Source organism: Chaetodon trifascialis, chromosome 14 (genome assembly GCF_039877785.1).
Source record: "Chaetodon trifascialis isolate fChaTrf1 chromosome 14, fChaTrf1.hap1, whole genome shotgun sequence".
Lineage (NCBI taxonomy): Eukaryota > Metazoa > Chordata > Actinopteri > Chaetodontiformes > Chaetodontidae > Chaetodon > Chaetodon trifascialis.
The window spans coordinates 26,022,141-26,047,067 of record NC_092069.1 but is presented as its reverse complement, the minus strand read 5'-3'; the positions used below and the strand labels follow the sequence as shown (position 1 = coordinate 26,047,067).

The window sequence follows — 24,927 nt, the reverse complement described above, 5'->3', positions numbered from 1 at the left end:
GCGTGCGTGCGTGTCTTCATATGGGCGTAGGTGTATCTGCTCGCCCAAATGATCAAATGTGTGTTTGTGCATATACGATGTATGCTTCAATAGTGTGTGTGTCATGCAAACCTTGACCGATTGAGCGGCCGTATGTTAATTACAACCGTGAACCTTAAAAAAAATGTAAAAAAAACATCGATATGATTCCGTCCATCTCCCCGCCGCTCGTTACGGAGGAGAGATGGAAATCAAAAGTATTGATGAGAGGAGGAGAAGAGGGGGAGTGCAGGAGGAAGAGGAGATGGAACTGGAGGAAAAGAAAGAAACGGAGGAGAGGAAGGAAAGGAGAAATATGAGGGAAAACAAAATGAACGGGGAGGAAGCAAGGATGGAGGAGAAGGAAGGAAAACAAAAGAAACTAAAGAAAAACAAAAGCAAGGGCAGCAGAGGAAGAAAAGAACTTTAGAGGAAAGGAAAGACAAAAGGAAAAAGAAATGCAAGGAAAGAAAAGCAGATTAAAGAAGAGGAAGGAAGAGAGGAACGTTAGAGGAAAGGAAAAAAGAAAGGAAAGAGAAGCATGAGATACAGACGAAGGAGTGAGAAAAAAATGATGGAGTATGAGAACATGAGGTGAGGAGCGAGGTTGAGAAGGAGAGGAGAAACGAGGAGAGAGGAGGAAGAGGATGTAGGCGTGAACAGCAGCAGAGGGAGCGGCGTTGGTTTGGATATCGACCAGCATGCACTGGGCTGCTTACGGCTGCTTTGATGTCTCTAAACCAGTGAGGCTCCTGAGGGGCAGAAAGGCCTGCTGGGAGCTGAAACGCCTGATCTGATCCTCTGCCGCCTGGATAACCGCTCTGATATCTGCTTCATCTCTTCCTCCTGTGGTTCGGCTCTTCACCGCTGGATAATTACCGTTCAGCTGACGGCGCTTTCTGAAGGACGACGCTGATAGATTTAGACTGAAACTCCCGACAGACGATGTTTGGCTTCGATGATTAATATGTTACAGGCATTAGGTCTGATTTCCAATGCAGCCAGAGCTCGAGACACAATGTGAGCACAGAAGTGCTGCAGGAAGAGAGCGAGCCAATGGCTGCTCACATTTTTACAGCCTGAAACTTTTACTGGAGATCCTCAAATACAAGCCGGGTTTCAGACAATGATCCAGAACTGGGGGGGGGGGGGGCTGGACCACCTCGCTGCATTTGACTTGAGTTTATATCGATCAGGACGGCAGCAGAGCTTCTCTCTTTGGCCTCTCTGCCTGCAGCCGAACAGCGATCCAAACGCAGCGACAGGAAACAGGAAGTGAAATGAATGAATGAGTGAAGCAGTGAGAGCAGCAGAGTGGTGAGAGTCAAACACGTCTGCTGCGGTCTGTAATTATTATTACAAGAAAAAACTTCACATATTCCTTCATCTCACACGCACGAACGGACACGCCAGCGCTGCTATCACGCTAGCTGTTAGCCGTGAGCTAATGGACTGCTGGAGGCTAGCGCAATGTGTTGGTTGTGATGGGAAGCGCTAACAGCTTGTGGACGACTGAGGCAGCAGTAAAGAGATGAATTTTCTGTGCAGGGTTCCACAAACATTTTGGGGGATTGAGCTGAGATGGGTCGTTTCCACAGCGGGCTCAGTTATTAGCACGACTACGTGAACGCGTCACACCAAACACTGAACACCGCTCGAGCAAAATTAAAGAACTCCAGGGAAGGAAGTTTGATTAGAAATTCATTAAAGCGGTTTTATTAGAAAACTTGGAACCTGTGCAGCTGAGCGTCGGGTGAAATCTGGACTAGACGGGACTGAAGCTTCCTCCAAGGTTCATTAGAGTCCAACAGCCACATTTACATCTTCTGCTTTATTTATTTCTTATTCTGAAAATCTACTTCCAATGAAAATACGTAGCTGCACCGAAAGAAGGCAGCGAGGTACGAAGAAAGAGACAAAAAGGTGAGAGACAGAAAAAGACGGAAGGAAAGAGAGAGACAAGGCCGTGCGTCACACCTGACTGTGTCCCTGAGATTGTCCCTGGGAGACCCCTCCGCTGCCAGCTGTCTGCTGCCGTGGGCACACATTCATCCCCAACGCCTCACAATTACACCCGAGCTTCTGATGTTATTTTATTTCACTGTCAGTCTCGCTCGCTGCAGATAGGTGGAGGATGTTCCCTCAACACGACCGAAATCACCGATTCAAAGGTTCAAAGTTTCCCTTAAACATGATGCGATCGTATGGACAGTTTACCAGCTCGAGCCTCTCAGAGGAGCGTCCATCGTGTGAAAATGATCGAGGCAACAACAGACGAGCAGACGATAAAAGCTGATATCTCACCGCAGTGCTGAGCTACTTATTCTCCGAGATTTAAGCCGACCTGATGCGTCACTCTCTGTGATTCACAGAAGATCTGAAGTGTTGTTCTGCGTCGGCCGATGAGAGACCTGCTGAATAAAGTGACAGATTTTTGAATGGACTTTGGTTTGTTCTGGTCTTTGGAGCGTCCATGTCACCAAACGCCCTTTAAAAGTATCGTAATCTTACATTTTACATCACTTTCTTTGTGTTTTACCAGCGACGGCTCTGAAACAAGTCACTTGGTGAAAAGTGACCAATTAGAAAAGCTGGTTGTTGTCGAGTCACACGTTCGCCATGTTTCACGTCACCCAGTGTCACCACAATGTGGGACAGAGAGACGATGGGATTAACTGTTATTATTTCAACAGATTATCACAGGCTGACACCACCTCTCTCAACCTCTGCCTCTGAAAACTCTGATTAGTGTGCTGGCGTGAAAAATGTCACCTCATGGATCCGTTAACAAAACAACGTGGATGTGCCTCCTGAAGGCCTGACCAGCAGACGTTTTGAACCCGACTTTGATTTTGGATCAGATTTTTAGCAGAATCAGAGCTTTAATCTGCAAACAAACACTTTGTGCGTCTCCATCTGCCAGCTTTACCTTCCCCTTAACCTGTTTATCTATAGAAACACAAAAGAAGAGAATAACACCCCCCTCCTCCTCCTGCTCCATCTCTCTTATTTTCCTATCCCCTCTGCTGTCGGTGGGCGTCCCTGCCCCCCCGCCGGGCCAATCAGACGAGTGTTGATCCGAGTCTGTTGTCTGTCTGACTCCCACTGCTCGCAGATAGGCCGGCGTGCCGCAGAGCCGCCAAACACACAGACACCTCACACTGAGGCCGCCGACCCAGACAGCACATACGATGTGATCACATGACGCGGAGGACACTTATCTAACTGATGGACTGTTTCTCTGTCTGCTTTACTTTGGTTTTGTTTGCAGGAAATTTCAGAGCACGTCAGGAGACACATCACATACGGCGCAATTAGGAACTTTGGGCTCCGCAGACGTACATTTCCTGCATCGGCCTCATAAACTTTCATGAAACAAGCCCCAGGTTTACGTGACGCGGATCCAAATTGCGCAGGGTTGGTTCCGACATTACAAATGACGAGGAGGTCAAGGTCGAGACAACGGCGCCTTGACAGTCAAAGGGAGGAGAAGAAGCCTTGGATTAAATATTTATGTCTGACAGCAAAGGCAGCATGAAGAACTAAGAAAAGAAGTGGAGGTCTAACGGGGGAAAGGTTAAAACAAGGTTATTCAGCTCTGACCAATCAGCTGCCTCCTGATTAACATCGAGGCCACGTCCAGTCGCCGCAGACGCAGCGGCAGCGAGAAGCAGCTCACGTGATGTTTTTCGTGTTGATCCAATGAGTGAGTCCATTTCAGAACGTCAGATGATGTCATCTTTCTGACAAAGCTCTGATTGGCTCCCGATGCAACAGAGGTGATGTGATCTGACATCAGATTTGGGGGTTGTGGCTCTGACTCATTTAGCCTCACCCGAGGGGGATTTATGGGTATTTTGGAGTTTGTCTCTCAAACTATTGAGAACATCTGAAGAACGTCCACAGAGAGAGATCAGCTGGTCTGAGTGAGGCCACGTTTTCACCTCTAACGTAACGCGCAGCAGGAAGAGGCGGCGGGTTAGAGGTTAGCTAGCTTTAGCCGAGGTTAGCGTAGCAGCATAGCATGTCTCAATGGAATGATTTCAAATGTGATTACATGAAGGCTCATGAAGGTCGACTATTCATTACGAATTCATGGTGTAAAGGACAGAATTAGTCATAAAGAGCAGGAGCTGCAAAGAACTCGACAGTTAGCAATGTTAGCGTACCGAGGTGACTGTAGGAGGAAAAACTGACTAACTTCAGATGATTCAGCATTATGTTTGCTTTTAAGATCACACACTCTATCGTGAAAAGATCATGTGACCATGCGTCAGTTTAACAGCTGAATCAAGCGCAGTTCAGGCTTCGCTGCTGGTCTTTCTCACTGAAAATGAAGCTGGTGGTAGGAGATGAAAATAAACATCTGTCCACGTCCTGATCCGTCCTCCTGACAGCGAGCATAACTGATTTCCTCTCCCATAAAGTTCAGATATGAGATTCTATTAAATTCGCCTCCGACACCAAACGGGAGCGAATCCCTCTCCCCCGAGGAGACTCCTGGACAGATTAGATTCTGTCCTGCTCCTGGATTTGATTCACTTCTGCTCCAGCAGTGATCTTCTCTTCCCTGGACGGATGATTTTCTCCATCCCGTCTTATTCTGCTCTGTTGTATTCAGCAGAGACTCAGCGGAGAGACAGAATGTCATCCTCCACACTGAGACTCTCCTTCTCCTCTCTTCACTTCCTCAATTAGGCAGCTCATCCATCGCCATGATTACATGCTGCTAATTAAGCAGCTAATCAGCTAATTACCCAGGAGCAGAGAGGAACGAGGAGTGTGTGTGTGTGTGTGTGTGTGTGTGTGTGTGTGTGTGTGTGTGTGTGTGTGAGTGAGTGTGTGTGTGTGTGTGCATGCGAGTTAACACGTGCTGACATGTGTGACAGCAGAGCATAATTCCTGGTAGTTTCAATGTGTTTTATTACATATTTCGGGGTTTTTCAGGAACGCTCACTCTTTGTTAATGCTAATGTGAGCCTGTTTGTGTAATTCTTTGGGGTTAAATGTTTTAAAGGATAGAAATTAAAGCTCAGACGCTTCCTTTAATGTGTATGTGTGTATCTGCATCCATTTACATCAACAAACTCGGTACTTTACATTGTGCATTGTGCCGGGGCTCACCTGAACAGGCTTTTTCACTGAACTGAAACACTCAGCGCCAGAGGGGCTCTGAATGATTCAAGGGAAGCAGCGCCGGGCCCTGAACGTGCCGCGGATTATGGATACTTATTGTGTCTGAGAAATTCAGGGCATGCCAAGAGGGCAGGTGCACAATTTCTACCTGCATACGACTAATCAGAGACACTGCTTTTACAAGGAAAACCACATTTTAGCTTGTGCTCGGTACTCAGAGCTGTTTCTGGCGCTGCTGAGGAGTCACACTGTTTCACTAGCAGACATGATGGAAAAGACTGTACTCTAATCATTTTATGTGAAAGTCCAAATGCAAGGATGAAGATCATTTTGTGTTTGTGCAGATTTTACTGAAATATCTGAAGAAAGGTGGAACAACCCTGATTCCAAAGAAGTGAGGACGCTGCGTAAGCCTTCAATAAACCAGAACGTGATCACCTGATCTGATCCTTTCTGACATAAACTGACCTGAAAACAGCTCAAAGTCGGTATATTTAATGTGTTTCCTCATCAGCTGCTCACTCTGAATCTGAAACAGGCTGATCGGTAACAGGTGAGAGGATCATGATTGGATCACGAGCGAGGATGGAGCGAGTTCACCACTTTGTGAACACATGAAGGATAAAGGAGATGAAAACATGGACTCAGGAAACATAGTTTGATTGAAAATGACTGATTCTAAATCTCTCAGAAAATGTGTTTCAGCTCTAAAAGCTCAAATGAATAACAGTCAGTAATAAGAGAGTGAGGCAGAGAAAAGGATCAGCGTGAATCACGCTGGATGTTTGTGATGTTAACTTCACTTAAAATGATGAACACGAGGAGTTGATATGCTGTAATGTCACCGACAGGATTTAATTTGTCGCCACGTAAACAAGCTTTACTCAAAACCACAGAACTTTATCTAAAATTCGAGGAGATCAGGCCGCTTTAAAAGGGGATCAAAATGTTTCCACAAGACGAAAGGACAGAGACAGAGAGGGACAGACGGAGAGAGCGAGCAGGGGACAGCTTTGACATTTCGTCAGTCAAATCATCATTAATTCTGAATATTAATGAGGGCCATTTGATTTGAATTTGGGCACATAGAGGACAGAGTTTGACGAGGGGATCAAACTGGCGACCTTCCGGGTCACCGATCCCCGGACCGAAGGACGTCCCTCGAGCTGCCGGGCCTCTAATTCACAGATTGATCCTGACTGATAATCGCATTACAGCGGTGTGATTCTGTCTGTGGGCTCCGACCCGGCTAACACCAGATAAGACAGAGACGCTGAACTTTATTGATCCCTGAGGGGAAAGCGGGATGCTGCAGCAGGAGGAAAAGGTACTCAGAATTAGAATATTAAAGCAGTAAAGGAGAGAGAGCGAAATAAATGTGAATAAAATAAAACAATAAAACATATTCGAGGAGGCGGAGGAGCTTTTTTATAGCGCTAATTAAACGAGCAGCCACGAGGAGAACGAATCCCCAGAGCTATTGACATTTCGCCATATTCAATATGACAGATATGACTGATTAGTTCACCGGGCAGCCTCATCAATAATCCGCCTGCCAATCAAACGTGACCTTTAGAAGTGAGGTGATGAATTAACGGGGCCACGGGACGATCCGATACAGCCCTCCAATCCATCAACACGGCTGCACGGACAGCAGGAGAGCGCCGGCGTTGAGGTGATTTGGGTTCGACTTGTTGTCCTCTGTCAGAATAAAAGTACGGGGATTTGTCTCGTGGCTCTGCTGCAGAAACATGCTGATGCCAGCTGCAGCTGAAACAGGCCTCCAGTTACGGAGCTTTCAAGTGATGTAATGCGCCTCCTGGCAGCCATATTGGCGGTGCTACTGTAGGGGGTGGAGGTGACAGCAAAACCTCTTTGGGAGGAGGTTGAGGAGGCAGGTTGGGTCTGGGGACTGAGATGTCCTGGTTCACTCCACCAGTCCACACTGGTTTATTCTGACCGTGACAGCGAACGCTCACCAACGTTAACGAAGTGTTTTTGTACCGAAAGCGAATTAAACATTATTCAAATCATTAATCATAATAAATCAGAATTCACAACAGAGACAGACAGACTGTCCATACCTCTATCTTCTTCCACACGTCGGGGTCTTTGTCCTGATTCTGAATGTCCTCCAGCAGCTTCTGCACCAGGGACGCACCTCCACGCCCGTCCACCAAGGGCGCTGTCAGCTGCAGGCGGCGGTCCGCAGACCTCCAACCCTCATCCTCTTCAGACTGCAGGTCACTTAGGGGACCGGACTCGATGCTTTCGTCCAACGACGGAGCGATGTCGCTGGAGGAGGAGCTGAAGCGGCTGATGAGGTGTCGCCTGTGAGGGAGCTGAGGGGAGGTGGGGGGACAACCAATAATCCAGATCAACAGATGCTCTCCAGCATTCATGGAGTCACCGACATGAAGAGATGAAACATGCTGTGAAATACCAGCAGTGGCAGCGGAGAAGGAACGTCGTCTCCGCTCTCCGCCAGGTCCCAGTCCGGGTTGAGCTCTGTCAGGTCCCAGTCATCCACATCCTGCAAAGCATCCTGGGTAGAGTCACAGCTGGCGGGCCTCTGAAGGACAAAGTTTAAGCTTCATCAGCAGGGGTGCTTTTTGTCTAAACATAGGATTCATGAATTCATCTTTTTATGTGTTCATGATGTAGAAACCAGATCGTCTGACCGGAGGGATGGACTGAGCCAGACTCTCCAGCTTCATCGCGAGCATCTCCGTCTTACGGAGCTGAGCGGGGAGGGCCAGGAACTCCTCCGACCCATACCAGTGCTCCCTGTCTGGGCTGGCCTTCGATGAAACCTGGGCCCCCTGCTGGAGGGGAGGAAATACAACAGTCAAAGCGAGCGGTGGTGTTGGACAGGACTGATTCACACCTGCATGTGTCCGGAGTTCAACTGCTCAGCTCGTTTCTTGATTTGAACTCCTATCTGATTGAGATTTAAGCCAACAAATCATTAATTAACAGTTTTAGAAATGTTTCTACTGTCTTAGTTTGTGTGTCTCTGTCCAGCTACAACCTGCATCTGTCTCACATTCACTCACACAACTTATAACACAACCTCAACTCTCCAAACTTCCCTCACCTTCTGACCCTGGCGCTTCACGATCCAGATCGCCGTCTTGCCGGGAGGCGGTCGGGGGTCTGACTCCTCTCCAGACGCCTCCAGGTCTGAGGAGAGGAACTGCTCCCTCATGGGGGAGGGCAACGAGGAGTCAGAGTCCCCCTCACTGTGTGTATGTGTCTCCTTCTGCATCCTCTCCATTTGTTTTGATATTTCATCCTGAGGCTTCGGGTCTTGGAGAGACGGGGGGGCGTCGGCGGTGGGTCTGGTCCCAGACGAGCTCCTCGGGTCGGTCAGCGGTCTGTGTGCGCTCCCCTGTGAGCGTCCTCCCTGTCTGGAGCTCACATGGTTTCTCTGGAGGTTGCGCCCGTTCATGACCTGTTTAGTTGAGCAGAATTCAGGTTAAAGGTGACGTTTCAGAGGCTGTTCTGCTTTACTGAACAAATCCCGCAGAGCTTAAAAGAAATGGCCGTACAACAAGACACACATAAAACCTCAACAGGTGAAAAAACTGTTAAAAACAAGGCCAGGTGGAGGAAGAACCACACAGACTTCCCAAAACCAGATAGGAAAACAGAGAAAACCAAAAGAGGATCATGGATCCAGGCGAGACACGTGACTGCTGAGGAGCTTCTACAGTCTGGTTTGAAACAGGAAGTGACTCAGCTTTTAATCAATTCATCCAGCATCAGCACATCATTTGTACAAACATATAAAAAATACCAAGGCTTTCAAAACGGGAAAAAAGTCAAAGTATAAAGTAGAAAAAAGAGGGACAAACCTGAAGACTCTCGTAGGACTGTGACACATTTTCTGGATAAACCGAGTCCAGCTCCAACCAGAACTTGGAGCGGTCTGGAGGATCCATGAGAGAAGGGGTGCTCTGACTGAGCTCGGCCTGGAACTGGAGCCCAGAGACCAGGCTCGCCTTCCCCTGACCTCCCCTTGGGTCCTCTGCCCTGGCTCCTCTGTCTGAGAACAGAGCGGCTCTCTTGGGGAGGGACGGCTGCGTGGGGGACACGTCGGTGCTGTGACTGACGCCCTGCAGGGGGCGCTTTGCACTCTCACTGTGGTTGGGCATGCCACATTGCATTGTGGGTAAAACTGATGGAGAATGGTTGTGGTTGGTTGAGTCGCCGGGCGTGGTGAGTTCAGGTAAACTGTTATGGAGATCGTGGTTTGAGGGGCCTTTACTGTCCTCTGTCCCCGGGTCCAGGTTTGAGCTCTTGGTCTGATCCAGGTCCTGGGACGGGTCCTCGCCTCCGGGCTTAGTCCCCCGGGCCTCTGGCTCGTCTCCGGGGCTGTAGTCACTCAACTCGAAGGCGGTGATGCCGCAGTCCAAAGAGAAGTAGTCCTGGCTGCAGCGAATGGTTAGCTGACCGCAGTCGTCCACCTCCGTCAGAGCGTCTAGACGAGTCTGGAGAGAAGAGCTCACCCGTTAAGATGCAGTAACTGCATGTTTACAGCTGTGTGCGTGTGTGTGTGTGTGTGTGTGTGTGTGTGTGTGTGTGTGTGTGTGTGTGTGTGTGTGAGATACCTGGTGCTGGTCCTCGCTGAAGGCCTGGAGGATGTCGGTCTGGCGGGTGAAGTTTCCGTTGGAGTCCTGCAGGCCCTGCAGCAGACGCTCCTTCAGGACCAGAACTGAGACTCTGAGCTGGTGCCACAGCAGCTGCACCGTCCTGAACCACATCAGACCAAACACCACGTACACAATAAATATTTATGGTTTTGTGTTTTGTTTAGACCATTTTCGATAGGCATCACCCATTGATCCACATCAGACCAGAAAACAGTGGAAATGAACCCAGAGAAGATAAAAGCAGGAATCTAATGAAAGTACGAAAGTCTGATCAACAGAACTCAATCCTGAAAGTCGTCTCCTCTTGTCCTGTGAAAACTCACCTGATGTCAACGATGATGTTGACGGAGTAGGACAGCAGTTTCAGGGAGAACTCGGTCTCCAGCAGGGCGTGAATCTGCTCCACATGGTCCGAGATGTCCTCGCAGATGTCCTGAAGTCAAACACACAAAGAGAGGCAGACACAGAAACATCAGCAAAAATACACAAGTGATTAAAAGAAGTGACAAAACACAGAAACACACACAGACCAGTTCCAGCTGTGTGGACGACTAAGAGGACAAAGACATCCTCAGAGCTGCAGCAGGAAAAGCAGAAGTGACGTCACGTTTCCACTTTTAAACGTGAGTCAGCTTCATGTGGATCAGTTTGAGAAAAACATGGAGGACGCATCAGTCAGGGATCAACAACATACTGACAGCTGACTGACGTGACTGAACTAAACCGAGATGCAGTAAAACCACAGACAGACAGACAGGCAGACAGACAGACAGACGGCAGCGGGACAGTGGGCAGAAATAACTCTGAACTGACTGACAGTGAAAGTGTTTAATTTGAGGTGATGCTCATCAGGCAGTGTATTTCTTTAACTTTGGACAGAGCCATGCTAGCTGTTTCCCCCTGCCTCCAGTCTTTATGCTAAGCTAGGCTAGCCACAATCAGCTTTCAATGTATTCTTTGTCATTCATGACTTAGCTGCACCACCTTTGGTATTTAACCCTCAACCTGGACCACATCACTGCTAAACCTCATAGCTTTGATTAAAAAAACTTTCACTCAGTATTTCTCTGTTTTCCCTCACATCGATTAAACGCATCCAGTCTAAAATTAGTTGACCTTTAAAAATCTGGCATCGAACCCTCAACAGATCATTTCCATCCACCCGCGGCTGCCGAGTCACCGCACGGCTCCATGGCGACCTGCCTGAACAACACAACACCTCCCGCTCTGCCGCGGCCTGAATTAAAACGCCGCCCGGCATGTGAGAATGTAGGTCACTCACGCTGCCAGCTTGGCTCATGCTAGCTTGGCTAACGGCGTGACCTGCTGAGCACGGTTCCAAAATACATTTGTCACTACTGTAAGTGGAGCTGCAGCCCTGCTGGAGCACGCTGGCTGCACGGAGTCAACAGATCAATGCTCAGACGACACGACGCAGAGCTTTTCATGTCACCTACACGAACGCTCAGTGCGCAGGTATCACGCCGGGTCAGGTGAAGGTGCCTGACCAGCGGCTGTGTTCTGGCTATGGATGACCACATGGGCCGACGCTGGTGCAGACTTGGGCTGCTTCAGGTGGAGAACCAGCTCTGGTCATGTCAGCAGATGCTGCAGCAGCACAAACTGAGCGGACATCCAACACCCAAATAACTTCACACTGTAAGAGACGAGACTTAACATCGCAAACGATGAGAAACTCCACTAACGAGGCGTCCTGCTGGCCTGGAGCCAGGAACCATCGTTACATCTCTTTCATTTCCTGTCACGTCTTTATTTAATCTGTTAAAGCCAAGAAATGGCTTAAAAACGCAACACGAATCAATATTTTTATATTCAAACTGGATCAAATGACTCAATTCCCCCAAAGTCTGCACAGCTTTCTTTTTAGCATCTTGTAGCTCATTATTTGCTGCATGATTCAGCAAGATTCAAATGAATTTAAATGTATTAAATGTAAGTTCAAATTTACAACTCAGCTTTCTGAAAACGTCCAAACAGCTTCTGTATGAAAGCAAATGTAAAAACATCCAACACAGAAACTCAAACTGAACCTGCAAGCGGCCCCAAAACCAGTAAAACCAGTAACACAAAGGGGATTGTGATGAGCTAGAAAACAAGAAGCGTCGGCTTGATTCTTCACCGTGCTCATTGGTGGACGTGGGGACCATGTTTCTGGACTTGTCTCGCTGCATCAAATCGTTCTCAATCAGGACGTCTGGAGTGAAGTGTGTGGTTCCTAAAACGCTTTTATCTCAACACCGAACCACTGCCTCATCAAAAACGCCCCGCCGGGAGATCAAGCAGAGGAGTTCACAGTGAACACGCACACGCACACGCACACACGCACACACACACACACACAGCTTGAGTGAAGTCAAACATACACATACTGTATGTACAACTTCTTACACACAAATCCTCAAAACATTCAGTCCCTCGACCCACACAGCATGCACTTGAACTCACAGTTAACACGCACACACAGGCAGGCACGCAGGCACACACAGGCAGGCACGCACGCACACACACGCTCAGTTTCGTCATCAAAGCGCTGTCATGCCGTCCTAAAACAGTGGTGAAAATGTCACCCGTGTCTTTCAGATGCTTCAATAATTCACAAACAGCTTTAATATGCTAATAGACACACGCACACGCACACGCACACGCACACACACACACACACACACACACACACACACACACACACACACACACACACACACACACACACACACACACACACACACACACACAGCACTCTACAGAGGGCCCATCTGATTGAATTAACACCAAGTCCTTCGCTTCCATCTGAAGTCATTTGTTAGAAGATCTTCAGTCCAGTCAGACTGCTGAGAGCTAATGAGACCCTGGTGTGTGTGTGCGCGTCTGTGTGTGTGCATCAGGGTATTTTTCTGAAGGACGTTTTCTGTCCCGGTGACCTGATTTCCTGCAGCAGATGTTTGTTGGAAGTTTGTCAACTTTGAGAGACGCTGTGAACGATCCTGAGCCGAAAACAGATTTTCACGTTCCCTTCTTTTATCTGTGAATGACTGAACTGAATGTTTGGAACGCTTCACATGACGACGTGTCACAATACGGAGTTAGATATGGAGACGGAGGATCCTACTGCTGCTACACACTGGACGGAGTGTCACAGCAGCCAATGAGCGAGTGTCTGTCCCCGCGTGCTAGCTGGGTCGCTAACGCTAGCTAGCAACCTGTCTGCAGGTGAGTGAGGGAGCAGACTTCCTGCTCGATCTGTGCTTCTGCTGCTGACAGTCTGCGGCCGAGCGGGAAAAGCTGCGTGTTTTTAACATGCAGGTGATGTCCTGCAGGTGGTCAACGAGGCCGACAAGACAAACAGGAAACTAATTAGCTCAGAAGCACCTGAAACTCATAACAGCAAAAACTGAGAACAGGACGAGAACTTCACATTCACTCTGACGGACAGCTGATTAACTTTGAAGGACTCATTTGCCCAAAACATGTGTCTATATAAGCCCCGGTGTGTGTGTGTGTGTGTGTGTGTGTGTGTGTGTGTGTGTGTGTGTGCGTCTGTGTGCATGAACGTATATTTACACCATGTTCATTTACAAGAAACTCCTATTTAGAAGCACACGTTCCTGTAACACACTCAATCTATAATACACTCAATCACACACTCTCTCTCTCTCACACACTCTCACACACACACACACACACACACACACACACACACACACACACACACACACACACACACACACACACACACACACACACACACTCTTGCACCCCAGTCACGTAGAGTCAAGACATGACCTGTCAATCACAGAGTCCATACATCCAGCAGGGTTTCTAATTGCCTAAAATCAATCTGAAGCAAGTCGACTCGGGCTTCAGCTCCAATCCCGGCTCATCCTCATCACGGCCGACATCAAGGGCTTCAGAGCGGCCGCGTCCAAACCGGCTGCGACAGCTCGGCCTCATCCGCACCCATTCGATCTAATAACCTTCAACTCCTCCGCCGCGGCCCATCAGCGCAGCGTGTTTTACCTTGGAGATCAAATACTCGGTGCTCCTTCTCCCCCTGGAGTATTCAAATTAAGCAGCTTCAAAGACGACGAGACCCGCTGCTGCGATACAAAGACTCCTTACAGTCGTCTTTTCAAAGACTCCAAACTCGGCCTTCTCGTCTGAGGCTGCGTTCGCCGCCGGTACGTTGCGAGCGGGGTTTGAGAGCCGTGTCTCTGCTGCCGGACGGTTGAAGCACCTGGACGCAGCGGCAAGCCGTCCCTCTGATGAAGCTGCAGACGTTCTGCAGATCTCAGTTCACACACTTTGTTGTGCGTCCTGCCTTTTACTGTCAACACCAGCTCATTATCTGATCACATCAGGACGAGAAGGTCACTCACATCAGAGAGAGATTCATCATATATTCTCACTGATACAAACACCACAGAAGAAGAGTGACGGCAGCGACGGACTCGCAGAAAGTGGAGAAACATTTAGTTTGTTTTAAAAGTTTAATGACAGAAAGACTAACAGCTGCGATTTTATGCTTCTGACTGTTGAACTGATTGATGTCCTGGTCAAACTGGAGGGAAACGAGGGGGGAGGAGCTGATGCCGCTCCTGCCTCTTCTTCTGTGGTTGTTGACAGGTCGGCTATAATTCTCTGGATTCCACCAAACACTCCTGCTTTAACTCAGTAAAACTAAAATTACTTTTCCATGCTGGAAAACTGGACTGATCAAACTCAGTCCTGCAGAAAAAGATCTTCACAGCTTCCACAGCGAGCGTGAACGTTTACCTGCTTCAAAGTTTACATTTCTGAGCGTAAAGAACATCAAACTACAGAAGCAACACCGTCAAAATGTTTTCTCTCCGACTTCATCAAATCATTTCGTCTGAAGCATTTTTACATCATTGAATCCTTCTAAAAACTTCCTCCACAAACTAACTGCAGCACAGAAACACTTCCTGTGATGTCAAGAAGCTGAACCTGAAACATCTGTTTTCATTCATAATCTGACCAAACTGAGTTTAATCTGCCTCCGTTTCGTTCTTACTGTCTTCATTCAGGTGAGCGTGAAGCTTGTGAGCAGGTCAGAGAAAACAAGCCTTTCTTACCTTTTCACACTGGCCAATCGTCTCTTCTCAAATCAACTTTTTTTAACTTTCAAAATGTACAAAACTGTGCGTCCAAAAATGTTCCTCAAACGCTGAATGTGGTTTAAAAAAGCCTCAAAGTTAAAGTTTGTCTGCACTGAAAGCAGCGAGCACTTCTTCTGACCAAAGCTCCAACACACACGGCCGCTCCCATGAGGCCGACTGACGCGCCAGCTGTGTGTGTGTGTGTGTGTGTGTGTGTGTGTGTGTGGTGACCTGCTTCTTGCTGGGGGGTGTTGGTGTTGGAGAGGGGAGGGGTGACAACAGTTGGGGAGGTTATTTTAAGACCAACCAACCAACACACTGTCACTGGGTGTCACTCTTACCACTTAAAACACACACACACACACACACACACACACACACACACACACACACACACACACACACACACACACACACACACACACACACACACACACACACACACACACACACACACACACACACACACACACACACACACACACACAGACAGATGCATTTAGAAAGAAATCTCTTTCCATCGACACTAAACATTCTGGACAGCGTCGGTCTGAAGAAGCAGACTCGTGGCTGCTCACACCTGTCCAGGTGTTTTCGTCTTGCAGAGTGAAGCTCCTCTCAGACACACAGCCGTTCACGGTCACGTCACAGCAACTGAGCCGGCTTCAGCTCCTCATTTCAAGGCTTTCTCTAAATGTCGGTCCTGTCTGGATCAAACCATACAATCATCAACGAGAAGAACACCTCTGTCTGAAGGACAAAGACAACCATGTTCCATGTTTGAAGAGGGCTTAAAACAGAAGTCTGATCCGGTTTTACAGTCGTGAGTCATCATGACAGCATCTTCCTCTTCTTCTTGTCTGTAAAACCACTTGAGGCTTAAAGGCGAGGGAGAGGAAGAGCATTGTTCTTCTCTGGTTCTGAGGCATCCGAGTGGACAGCAGAGCTCCAGACAGTGACAGCAACAACAACAAAGTCTCTAAACACACACACAGATCTGTGTTTCCACTGAGGAACCGCATGAACATGAAACCCTGGATGGACTCTGACAACCACAACAAGCAACATGTCAGTGTGTCGTATGTGCTTTACCACACACACACACACACACACACACACACACACACACACACACACACACACACACACACACACACACACACACACACACACACACACACACACACACACACACACACACACACACACACACACACACACACACACACACACACACACACACACACACACACACACACACTCTCTAAAACACTGAGGATCTATTCACAAAACACCCTGGACTTAAAACTGGAGGCTAACTGGAGCTGAATAATAAAATGATGATTATTTTGACTGATGTTTTGACAAGAGTCCTGATTTGTCTCCTTACATGTGGAGACTGATCTGTAGGCCACATAGTGAATACAGTTCAAAAAGGGGCTCGTCAGTCCTTATTTTGGGAATATTCACATAGCATTTTATCTCTAAAGCAGCTCCCGTTTCAGCGGCTCTGAGGACTGTGAACTAAACAGCAGGTCCAACATGACACGTTTCAGATCTGTGAGCTCTCAGGTCCACGTCCAGGTCCAGGAAGGACAAACGACTCAGTTTTGGGTAACAGAAACCAGTGGTTCATGGAGGTAAGCAGCTCCTGATGGACCAGAGCCATGACTCACACAGCTGCCACAGCTCGTTTCAGGCATTCAGCCCGTGCTGTTGAGGTCTCATCTCTGGACCAGTTAGACCAGTTTCCAGTCTGTCTGAACTCAAATGTGCAGACTCAGTGCTGCTGCTGTGACTGTCGACCATGACGGAGGACAGGGAAGACGCTCACACTGTATCACTGTCACTGGTTTATGTAGACACAAACTCTGAGGTTTTGGAGATGCTGACGGTGAGAAGGTCAGATGAACTTTGTGAACCATCCTTCCTTCCTCTCCTCCTCCGTCCACCCTTCACCGCTAACCCCCTTCCCGAATATCTCTTCAGAGCCGTTCCCAGAATTCCTGGCGTAGCAGCGACAGTGACATCAGCAGACAGAAATATCCCGACAGCTGGGGGACGGCAGGCTGCTGCTTTTAAATAAAGCTTTGCGGGTTTGAACCAGGGACACGCAGATCAGGTTTACAGCGCAAAAGCCGATTGCATCGCAATGCCGAACGACTTTAACATGAAGTACTTTTTACAGCGTTACACTGTGATGGACAGGGTCAGAAAGACGTTCATTCAGAGAAAACAGAGGAGAAGAAGAAAAGCATGTGGACAGACTGAATCCAGCTGACAGCTCTGAGACGAGGAGCAGATATTTGGAAATCACTGAACATGATGGAAATCGTCCTCCTGCTGATGACCAGCTGATCTCTGATCAGTTCAAACAAACATCTGGACAGTGAGCTGAACATGGAGCCATGAGGTCAGCCTCGCTCCAGTTTGCCCCAGTAACCGTACTGGTACTGGGACAGGAAAGCATGTTCACATAAGTCATAAAGCGGTCAATTAAGACTCTTTTTTAGAATTTTTAATAATTGTTGAAATTTGCCAGAGCTAGAAAAGCCATTAATATGACACCAGAGTGACAAACCAGAAGAAAAACAAACATACTTCACAAAAATGATGCACAGAAGAGGATAAACAACTAGAACTGAAGTGAGCTGCATGCGTAACACGACCTCTGTGTTTATTTTCTTACATTTTTATATATATTTATAATCAGAGTCCTTTATGAAAACCTCCATGTGTGTTTTTGGATGACATGCTGAAGTTGGTGTGCTGACAGAATCACTGAAAGTCCTGCCACGTGTGTGTCTGCTGATCCACACGTGAGCGAGTGCGTGTGCACATATGTTTCTGTTTGTGTTTGTGTGTGTGTGTGTGTGTGTGTGTGTGTGTGTGTGTGTGTGTGTGTGTGTGTGTGTGTACACATACACCAGCAGCCTCTCCTCTCAGAGCAGCACAGGACATTCTCCATGCAGCTGTTACACACCGCCTGCAGCCGGATGCTAAGAATGGCTGAGAGGCTGGCATACCAACACACACACACACACACACACACACACACACACACACACACACACACACACACACACACACACACACACACACACACACACACACACACACACACACACACACACACACACACACACACACACACACACACACACACACACACACACACACACAGTGGTTGCATCACTATAATCATGTCCAACAGTCGCTCCACGGCAAGGTCAGGTTATAGAAAAACGCCCTGCAGGCAAACGCATTATAACGACGGCAGAGAGAGGAAGAGAGAGAAGAAACGAAGGAGAGGATAAAAGAAAGAAACAAAGCGAGAGAAGAGCAGCGAGGACACGATGAAGAAGGAGAGAGATCACCGGAGGCGTGAATCCCATTTCAAACGGCAGTCTGGCGATCTGTCCGCTTCCATCTCTCGCTCTGCTGGCGAGCACGACGCCCGCTGACCGCCACGCCCGCAATTAAGTCAAATAAGGCTCGGGCCCGCTTTAACCCGGATGCTCCGCGTCAAACGTCCAATCAGACGCTCGGTGTGCAGCTACTGGCCGCGGCGGGGTGAATCCAGGTCTGACGGGCCCGAAGGAGCTCATTATTCAAACACAGACGTCAGCTGCTGATGATACTAAAGAACTTTAAAGCAAACAGAACCGTTTACGGGCGTCCAAACGAACGTCCGTTAGCCACGTTCCTCTGCTCGCAGTCTGACTGCAGCTACTGCAGAGACATACAAACATCACACTGGTCTGAGGCCTTTAAACAATAAGAGGCTTCATTTCATGACACAAAATAATGTAACTATTTCTGGACATGCTTAGCTTAGCTTAGCATAAAGACTGGAAGCAGGGGGAAACTGCTAGCCTGCAAACAGCACCTCTACAGCTCACTAATAAACACGCTGAGGTTTGGCTTCATCGTCGCTGTGCAGACACCAAAATAAAAACATATTCAGCACCTTCAGTACGCTGTGGCACCTTCAAACTAAAATCACATGTTTAATTTTCACATTTCTGCATTAAATAAATTATGTTATGAGTCAGCTTAAGATGTGTGCACACCAGTCTGTGCTGTGAAGTGGGGAGATCTGACGTGAACTGAAGTGAATCCTTTAGCAAGAGAACATTTTTTGACATAATTTAATATGTTTCAAAATCATCTTCAGTAGCAGGAGGCCAGTGAATGTTCAGCATTTCTGACTTTGCTGTAATGCAGAGGATTGACCACTAGATGGAGCTGTTCACCAGAGAATGAGCACTGTGTCCTTCAGCCATCATGAAGATGCTCAGGCAGGATCCACTTGATCTGTTCTTGACTGCTTTGGGACAAATTATTCATGCAGTAAAACTAAAAATGATAAAGTAAAACATGAAATATTTTAAAAAAGCAACAGATGAAGAACGTTCAGTTCAGATGAAAGGCGCTTTGTCTGGGTGACTCATTTCACCCTGCGTTGTTCTGATTCACTCATTCACAGGCAGCTCATTGTGACTGCAGCGTGCGAGCGTTTCCTGCAGGCTGCGGCTCAGATTGACGCTAACAGGACGGGACGGACATGTTAGTGGACACGCAGCGAGGACAGAAGCAGAAGGCGTCACATCTGGTTCGGCTTGTTTCTGCCTTCCAGCTCTGAGCGGACTCCAAACCGTCATCAAGCTTTTGTCCGTCCTCTCTTTGTTCGTCTCGTTGTCCTCTTTGTGTTGACGCTGCTCAGACAAGCTGCCAAATCTCAAAGGATGCTGGACAGAAGATTCGACTGTCATGACGACGTTTGCTGTTTAAACATCTGCAGATCCAGTCTGACATCAGAGCTGAGAAGATGAGACGTAGTTCAGCTTTTACAGTTTGTACAATTTCATCTCTGTCGACTCAGCCTCAGAGATTATGGATGTTCATTATTGTGTTTTATATTTCTGATAAATCCCAGAGTGAGGTGGCATTTATTTTGAAAAAACACAAAAATCTGAGTGTAAACTGGTTCATAAACAAACTGTTCATGACTTTCCTCTCAGTGTTCTTCCACTTTGTAGTTGCTGCAGCAGCAGACGGTTCAATTAAGACTTAAAAAGTAACTTAAACTCTCACCTTACTGGAGCAGGAAGGGAAAGTAACTAAGTACATTTACTCAATACTATACTTTTAATTCAAAGTACCATTTTATACAACTTTATACTCCTACTCCTCTACATCTCAGAGGTAAACTTTGCACATTTTACTCCATCTGACAGCTTTAGTTACTCTTCAGATTCCTTCCTGTCCAGTGAAAAGCTTGTATATCCAGATGTGTTGATGTTGAATGTTTGAGCTGAACTGAAGGATGAAGAGTTACAGAATCTGAAGCATTGATGAAGATTAAAGCAGCAACAGGATATAAAGGAGTTCAATGAGCTCCAGCTTTAACATCTACAGCATGAATACATGGACGCAGCAGGAACATGAATGAACACATGAACGCAGCAGGAACATGAATGAACACATGAACGCAGCAGGAACATGAATCCACAGACAGCAGAGAGAAACTCTGACAGGTACACTTTACTCACACATGAGTACTTTTACTTTAAGTAGAACAGCAGCTGTTTGGTGAAGGGCAGAAAAACCTCTGGATGAGCAGCTGTCAGCTGTCTGTCTACACTGAGGTGAGGTGATGAAAACAAGACTTCTACTCATAGGGGAGTATTTTACAGTGTGGTACTGATACTTCTACTGCAGTAGAGTATCTGAATACTTCTTCCACCGCTGTGCTGCAGTGATGTCCAGATGGTCGTCTTTTCATTTTGGTGTTAAAGCTTCTGAGCTTTAACACCAAAAGCATCATGTTTCAGGTTCTGGTGAGTGAAAGTTTGAGATGAAGACCTCAAGAGTTAAGATAAGGTTAAGGTAAAGATAAGACACAGAGTTAGGGTTGATCACAGTAAATATGTGTCTGTGTCTTTGAGGGTGAATGTCAATCAAGTCACGCAGCGTGAAATGAGGACAGAGTGGGACCAGTTACATTTAGCACACAAGCAAAGTTAAGCTAAGCTAAGCTAAGCTAAGCTAAGCTAAGCTAAAGTCATGTTGTCCAGAATTCAAGTCTACAGAAAATATGCTAGAGAATAGGAAGTTTTCAGAGTTTGGTACATGTGTACAAATAAACAAGCTTTTTCAACCTCGTAGTTGCAGGTACCACGAGCTAAACTCAGGAACTGAAAGAGCTTTGAGTGCATCACCGTTAGTGTTGGAAACCAAAGATCAGCCACATTAAACCAATAAGAGCTTTAAAAAGGCGACGCTGGCGTTTGATCTTCACATACGAGGGAAAGAGCAGACTCACGTGATCTGCTTTCTAATGCTGCTGCTGTGACTCGACACACTGAGGCAGAAAAGGAGACAAAATGTCAGAAAAACGAGTTCCTTTTCCTCTGCTCTCTCTGATCCTCGGTGCACCCACAGCTTGTTTACTGTCGCAGCCTGAAGTTTGTGTACCATCAATCAGCAAACACAGACGGAGCAGTGTCTTTATGAAAGGGCTGTGACACAGACTAAATCCTGGTCCCTCCAGGTGAGACGCAGGTAAAGGCTTGAGCTGTCTGAGCGGTGGAAAAGGGCCAAACGAGGCCTCGTGTTTGAAGCTCTGCTGCGTTCATGGCGGCCGGTGACTCAGCTGCAGACGCAGATCTCTGACAGGAAGTAGAAAACATTCTCCTCACTTTCCATCAGCGAGCTGCACCTCCTGGTCTGAGTGTCTGGAGCCGTTACTGCGTACACGACTGCTGCTGCCATGTTTTATTCAGACACACACACACACACACACACACACACACACACACACACACACACACACACACACACACACACACACACACACACACACACACACACACACACACACACACACACACACAGAGCAAAGTGGTGCAGAGAGGAGAGCTAAAAACAGCAGAGAGGAGAGGAGAGAGGAGGAGATCTCCTGAAATACAGACACAGCACAGAAACAAAGCGAGCAGCCTGACGAAGAGGAAACATCTGAGTCACTCAAGGTAAAAATAAACACTCATCAATAAGAGATCCTGCATCTGTGTGAATGAACCAGTGGATGGATGAGAGATGGATGGATGGATGGATGGATGGATGGATGGATGGATGGATGGATGGATGGATGGATGGATGGATGGATGGATGGACTTAAACTGTGCTGAGACAGAGTGAAGGACTCATCTGACAGAAGAGGAAACGAGTGAGCAAATGAGTGAATGAAGACATGAAAAGGATCAACAGTTCGTGTGACGCTGAAACATAAACACACTGAGACATAAAAACGATGCTTCGTGTTGGAGTTTCTTCTTTAAGAGCTGAAGAGACGCTCGGCTTTCAAGGGATTCGATTCTTCACAGAGGGAGAGAATCAAACTGCTGTCCACCGACCAGACTGAGACGAATCACTTCTTCCTTCTCTTATGTAAAATGCAGAGGAGATGAAGAGGAGGAGTGGAGTCTGATGATGAAGAACCAAACACTGACTGCTCGGGGTCTGGGAGGCTGCACGCTCACTTGAGTTACATAAATAAATCAACAGTCAATTGCGTGACCTGTGGAAGCGTTACATAACACAGAGGCCGCGGAGAGACGAAGGGTATTATGGGTAATTCGCTGCCTGGGGTCAGACGGTCAAATCGACTGATGTTCATGAACGCAACACAAAGCTGCTGAGAGGCATCAATACATGTTTGTCTGGTGGAAATGTTGGACTGGCTTTGGACACAGAGGTCAAACTGCTGTGAAGACGAATGTCCTCTCATTTAGACCATTTTAAGTCAACTTCAATGAGACTGAAGTCCTCTTTGGATCCAGAAAAGGTTGGAAAGCTTTGACTGTGGGCCGACGCACTGGCATCTCTTCCTCCTGAGTTTTTATTCAGCTGTCATCGCGGACACTTTAATCTCAGCTCTGTGACTGTGTCTGATGCTGATTAGAGGGACTTCCAGCTCTGAAGGTTATTCAATACTGTCAACGCCTACACTAAAGGACACTGCACAGGGGTGTCCAGGAAGTGGACAGTAACACAGAGGTAGCTCAACATCACACACTGAGACGTTTCAGTTTAACCCGAAGGAGAAGCAGCTGTTGCTCACACAACAATAAAAAAGAGACAAGTACAGCCCAGCACAGAGCGTCTCCAGCAGCACTGACAGACGCCAGTTAACTGACAGCGACTGGCTTCAACACAAACCCACTCACTGCTGCGGCTGGGAGGAAGACGTTTACCTTGAGCTGCACCAGGTGGACGTCCACGTGTCTGTTGTCACTGTCCTGTCCCACGGAGTGTGAGAGCTGCGTGACTCTGTCGCTGGTCGCTCTCAGCCACGTCTCGATCTCCGGCAGGTGGAGGACGACCTTCCAGTCAGCTCCGGTGTGGAGGGGCGGAGGTTTCTTCGACCTGAAGCAACACATGCTGCATCAAACCTAAACTGCCACGAGCCATCACACTGGTTAATCCACCAACCTCACACACCCCAGTATTCCAGAGTTACACATTCATCTGCAATGCTGCACACACTGTCTATTGTTTACATTATTTATCATCTACAAATGCACAATTTCTTTTTTGGAACTACTGTAAATACTTGTTCATGTACTTAGTTATATTGTATTTTTATTGTATCATTATTATATAGTCTGTATTATACCGTATAATGCATATTACGTAACTATATATTTAGTTATACTTAGTTATATTTTTAACAAACTGCTGTTATTCTTGTTGGTATATTTTGTTACATTTTTAAACAATTGTTGTAAATAGTTTGTCTGTATGTTGCAGAGTAATTTCCCAAATCGGGATAAATACAGAAACAGTCTAAGTTGTTGTTGGTTCGGCCTCTAACACAGCTCAGGTTTCTTATGTGGCCCATTGTAAGAATTAACTGCCCACCCCTGCTTTAGAGTGAACAAATGCTTACTGATGACCATTTTATCACAGTTTGCATGAAGTTCAATCAAACATTTAAGTTCCCTCCTCTGACCTGTTTTTAAAGACTGAAGGAGGTGCAGTTATCCAGTATTTCATCATCTAAAAGCTAATATTAGAAATTCAGAAGTCCCTCTGGGAGTCCCGAAACTCTGTTCAGCTCAACTAAAACTCAAAAGACAAGCCGTCATCATCGTGGATGATCCGTTACCTCCGGGAGGGGTCACGAGCCAGGTGAGGTCCTCCCCCAGCAAGGCTGCCTCGGCTGGGGCCAGGGCCGGGTGAGGAAGCCCTGTCCTGGCACTGACGCTCCAGGTCCAGGCTGAGAGGGTCGGCGGTGACCGCAGCAGAGGAGGTGGAGGTGTCGGGGTCAAGGGTCGGGGTGACGGGGGTGATGGAGGTGACCATCGGGGACGGTGGTTCAGGGGCCACAGGTGAGAGAGCGACGATGCTCATGGTGTGAGAGCGGGAGAGAGACCAACAGGATTCCTAACGTGGTGGACGAGCCTCATTGGAGTGAACTGGAGAGAGAGAGAGAGAGAGAGAGAGGGAGAGAGAGAGAGAGAGAGAGAGAGAGAGAGAGAGAGAGAGAGAGAGAGAGAGAGAGAGAGAGAGAGAGATACGTAGAGGTCAATCAAGACACGACTGTGGAAAGAAAAGAAGAATGAGGGAGGAAGGAGGAGCGGAAAGGAAAGAAGGAATAAATAAGAGAGGGAAGGAGGACAGAGGAAAGGTGGGTGGACTGGACTTATAATAATGACACTGAAAGGACAACAAACTAATCTGATTGGCTGTTCAGGGCCAATAAGAGCGACTGTGCTGCAGTACAACAATGAAACACTGATTTTACTCTTCATCAGTACAAAAACATGTCGTGTGTACGTCTTTGTGGTGTGTGTAGGTTCTGATCACTGTCGGGTCTGGAAAAACATGTTTGGATCTTTCCACAGGTGAACAGGTGCACTGGTAACAGGAGAGAGTGTCGTGACTGGGTGTGAAAGGAGCATCCTGTCATCATTCTT

General features: G+C 47.4%; 1 protein-coding gene across 5 annotated transcripts in view; it reads right to left on the bottom strand.

The window, feature by feature from the left end:
- The window catches only part of akap6 (A kinase (PRKA) anchor protein 6), a 165,760-nt gene that overhangs the window by 120,420 nt on the left and 20,413 nt on the right, over positions 1-24,927 (bottom strand). For 3 of the 5 annotated variants that reach the window (XM_070978774.1, XM_070978775.1, XM_070978776.1), the window contains exons 2-10: positions 24,117-24,426; positions 23,203-23,374; positions 10,133-10,242; positions 9,768-9,909; positions 9,012-9,647; positions 8,252-8,608; positions 7,836-7,979; positions 7,598-7,726; positions 7,239-7,496 (exon numbers count right to left, since the gene is read on the bottom strand). In XM_070978774.1, coding sequence (XP_070834875.1) covers positions 7,239-7,496; positions 7,598-7,726; positions 7,836-7,979; positions 8,252-8,608; positions 9,012-9,647; positions 9,768-9,909; positions 10,133-10,242; positions 23,203-23,374; positions 24,117-24,361 — 2,193 coding nt within the window. In that variant the 5' untranslated portion in view covers positions 24,362-24,426. The remainder of the gene's footprint in view (positions 1-7,238; positions 7,497-7,597; positions 7,727-7,835; positions 7,980-8,251; positions 8,609-9,011; positions 9,648-9,767; positions 9,910-10,132; positions 10,243-23,202; positions 23,375-24,116; positions 24,427-24,927) is intronic. The other 2 variants (XM_070978777.1, XM_070978778.1) reach the window with 1 other exon arrangement.